General features: G+C 34.3%; 1 protein-coding gene across 1 annotated transcript; it reads left to right on the top strand.

The window, feature by feature from the left end:
- Nucleotides 1-3,368: 3,368 nt before the first annotated feature.
- LOC133779902 (2-oxoglutarate-dependent dioxygenase 21, chloroplastic-like) lies at nt 3,369-3,674 on the top strand. Its single transcript, XM_062219800.1, has one exon. The coding sequence runs from the start codon at nt 3,369-3,371 to the stop codon at nt 3,672-3,674; it is 306 nt and encodes a 101-aa protein (XP_062075784.1).
- Nucleotides 3,675-4,276: the final 602 nt, after the last annotated feature.

Genomic DNA, 4,276 nt, shown 5'->3' with positions numbered 1-4,276 from the left:
ATGACGAGATACATATAATTTTTGAGAAGTTGGATCAAAACAACGATAGCCTTTTTTACCTTCACCATAACCAAGAAACACACAAAGTGCAGAGGGTGACGATAGTTTTGTACGCTCTACACCAGAACGAAGGACAAAGCATGTAGAACCAAAGACTCTTAAGGAAGAATAGTCAGGAATATGCCCATATAGTTTTCAAAAGGAGACAAATCCGAAGTGATAGAAGGCAGAATCTTATTAATTAGGTTGGCTGTAGTAAGAACTACCTTTCCCCAAAACTGACTAAGAACAGAAGATGACAATAAAAGAGAACGAGAAGTTTCAACAATGTGTCTATGCTTTCTTTCATCAACACCATTTTGTTCGGGGGTATCTGTACAAGAAGTTTGAAACACAATTCCATCTAAAGCAAGCAAATCACCGAATTTATTTAAAGTATATTCACCACCCTTATCACATTTAAAACATTTAATAACAACATGTTGAGTTTTTACATTAGCTCGAAAATGATTGTAAATATCAAAGTAATCAAAACGATGTTTGATAAGAAAGACCCAACAAAAATGAGCGTGATCATCAACAAATGAAACATAATATCAAGACCCTCCATTTGTAGTAATAGGAGAGGGTCCCCACACATCAGAATGAACCTAGTCAAAAGGTGCAATAGAAGAAGAAGTACTTTTATTGAATGGTAAAGAAGAAAATTTTGCAAGTTTACAACCACTAAAATAAAAAATATCATGAACTTGAAAATTCCCTAAGGTTCCCGTAGAAGCTAAGAATCTTAAACGGGAAGCTGAAACATGACCAAGGTGAGAGTGCCACAAATAAAAATTAGACAATGAAGGAGACAAACAAAAAGAAGACAGATCAACACTAGGAGCTGCAAATATTTGTAATCTCAGCTCATCCAAAACATATAAACCTCCCCGCCTACAGCCTGTCCCAATCAGCTTCTGAGATTGTGGATCCTGCACATTACAAGAAGTAGAAGAAAAAAAACATTGAATAGCCAGAATCACACAATTGACCAACGGATACAAGGTTTAGTGAAAGCTTAGGAATATAATAAACATTAGGAAGTGATAAATGAGGATTGACAACATAACCAACACCTGATAATGGCATGAGAGTACCATCAGCAGTCATGACAAGAATAGATGATGTAGGCCAAAAAGAAAGAAAAGATTTCGAATGCGAATATGTATGGTGCGAAGCTCCAAAATCTAAAATCCATGTAGAGGAAGTCATACCTGAAGTGCTAGTAGGGGCTAACCTATCAAAGAAGATGCAGACATGGCATGCGACTGCATGGTAAGAAACTTCTGAAACTGTTATGAGAGGGCAGCAAGTGCAAAGCTGGAGGATGAGGATCCAAAATCATACGAGTCAGATGGAGGTACAGTAACAACTGCATTAAATTGTGGTGGACGGTATGGTCTAAATTATGATTGGTTGCCAAAATGTGGTTGATTACCATAATGAGGCGGCCGATTGCTGAATTTATTTTGGTTACCATAATGAGGAGGTTTGAACTGATGTCTTTGTTGCTTAGGTGCACAATTTACTAGCTTAGGACACTGAGTCTTCCAGTGACACTTTTGTTTGGAAAAACTACATTCATCAACCCCAACTTTTGTGTGAGGTTTATTCTCATGGTGAGTAAAAGATCTAGGAGGAACTACCAAAATAGAAGAACTGGGTGTTGGGAGGATGCCTTTTCTTGCTTGAGACTTAAGACGAATTTCATCTGCCAACAACTCACTGACTACTAAATCAATTGAGGGAAGTGGAGTATGATGCAAAATAGAGCCACGAAGTCCCTCAAAGTCACTATGAAGTGCCATTAAAAATTGAACCAATCGTTGTTCCTCCCTACGAGCAATATAAGGAGCAAAAGCTTGTAGCTCTACAGATTCGGTAAGTGCCAACTGATCCTAAAGATCTGTCATAACTTAATAGAATTCTTGAATACTCATATATTTATGTTAAAGAGCTCTAATATCTAGTTCCAATTGATATTGCTTTGCAAAATTAGACTGAGTATACAGTCTTGCAAGATGGTCCCAAACTTCATTCACTATTTCATACTTGGCTAATTGGATACCTATTGAATGTTCAACATAATTGTTTATCCAAGTAATAATTTTTTAATTATCAACTTCCCAATTTTCTAATAGAGTTGCATAATCATTCTTGTCACTTGTGGGTTTATTCACAACTCCAGAAACATAACCCCACATCTTTTTACCTTTGAGAAAATATTTCATCACCTAAGTCCAATACGAATAGTTTCTCCCATCTAACCTCACACTAATGGATTGATGTGAATCATTTCTATTACTAGCCATTGCAAAAAAAAAATAACAAGCAAATTTCCAAGTGCCAAATAATCCAAAAACCTCAACTTGGTGAAACCCTAAAATTAAAAAATCAAGCAAATTTCCAAATACCAAAGCAAACAAAGAACCCAAATTGCTAAGAAAACTTCCAAGTGCCAAATCAAACAAAAGCTCCAAAAATTCAAAATTGATGAAACCCTATAATAGTAAAAAGAAGCAAGTTCAAAGAGAAAATACCAATTTGATGCAATAGATGAAACCAAGATCTTGATACCATGTGAAATATTGAACAAAAAGAGAGAATACAAAGAGAAGAATAGAAGAAAAGTGGCTGCTCTTTATTGCAAATTAGGGTTGATACAATGATAGAAAAATATACTAAAGTCATAACACGAAAAAGACTAAAATACCCTTACAAAGAGAAAGACTAAACTAGCCTTATAAGCTATTAATAATTACTTTAACAAATTTATATTTTTTATGGTTTTAGATTTTTTTTATACAAAAAAATGTTTTAATGTTTTTTTATCATACGGTTTCTAGATGTGGGAAAAAAAATTCACCATTTAGCTAGTTGTGTTAGTTTCGAACTTTAAATAAACTAAGATTTTAGTCAACTTTGACTTATAGATGGTAGTTGTGTATTTTCTTTAATAAAATGTTACAATCTTACATATATATATATATATTTTGCAAAATCTTTATTTTTCCTCTTAACGAAGAAAAAAACAATGATGGTTAATAATTGTGAGGAAAAAAGAGAGAAAGAAAAATCATGATTCAAATTCTATTATTTGACGACTTTTTGTTGTAACATTATAACAAGAACATAACACTAAAAATTATTGTCATTGTAGTAGTGTATGTAAAATGCTACAATTTTTTTGTCTATTAGTTTATACATACATAAACACATGCACTACTTATACTTATTCTTTCTAACAAAATTGATTTTGAAATTGTGATGTTTTATTTGGTAGGAAAAAATTAGGACAATTCTCGGCAGAAGTGACGCAAATAGGTATGAAGATCATGAGAGCCATCATGGAGAGTTTAGGGTTGAGTCCAAACCACTTGAGGGAAAGCATTGAGAAAGGAATGCAACTCATAATGATCAATAGTTATCCGCAGTGCTCTTCATCAACCATTAACCCAGTTGGAATCTTGTCCCACACGGATCACACCATCATCACCATCCTTGCTGAAAACACACCTGGTCTAGAGGTCTTGCAATCAACGGACAACTCATGGCGACCTGCGCTTGTGAGCAAAAATGGCCTTATTGTTCTTGTTGGGGATCATCTCGAGCTGCTTAGCAATGGCTTGTAGAAGAGTGTGGTTCATCGCACAGTTAGAAGCACACAAAGTGATAGAAGAGACTCTATTGGAAGCTTTCATAGCTTGCAAATGGATGAGATGGTAGAGCCTGTTGTTGAGCCTAAGAGGTATAAGGCAAGTAGCCTAAGAGATTATATCAAATATCTCTCATCTAAAGAAGTTAAACCCTACATAGAAAGCCTAAAGATATGAATTAATTTTAAACCTTTTTTCTGTTGTTTTATTTCAAGTAAGGGCGAATTTCACACAACCCTTATAAGGTTACTTTGCATTATTATATTTGGCAAAATGTTGGTTACTTATTGAAGTTGCAAAGTTTTGCCCTAATTGGATTATACTTTTTTTAGGGGAACAAATGAAACTAACAAAATCAAACCAGAAAAATCAAGGGCCATATCAACTAATAGAGTTGAAAAAGCACAAGAGAAAACACCCCATTTCCAACAAGTTGATATTTTACACAATAACGAAGCATATTTAGTTAAGCAATGAACCTCCACATTTGAAGTTCCAGGATGAAATAAGAACTCCAAGCAACAAAATTATTTTGCTTTAGATTGAATTTCTTTAACAATCACATCCAAATCTTCATA

Source organism: Humulus lupulus, chromosome 5 (assembly GCF_963169125.1).
Source record: "Humulus lupulus chromosome 5, drHumLupu1.1, whole genome shotgun sequence".
Taxonomy (NCBI): domain Eukaryota; kingdom Viridiplantae; phylum Streptophyta; class Magnoliopsida; order Rosales; family Cannabaceae; genus Humulus; species Humulus lupulus.
This window is presented reverse-complemented; position numbering and strand designations above follow the sequence as displayed.

What these genes read in the sequence shown, in the direction of transcription:
- LOC133779902 (XM_062219800.1), top strand. Translation starts at nt 3,369, where the DNA reads ATGAAGATCATGAGAGCCATCATGGAGAGTTTAGGGTTGAGTCCAAAC.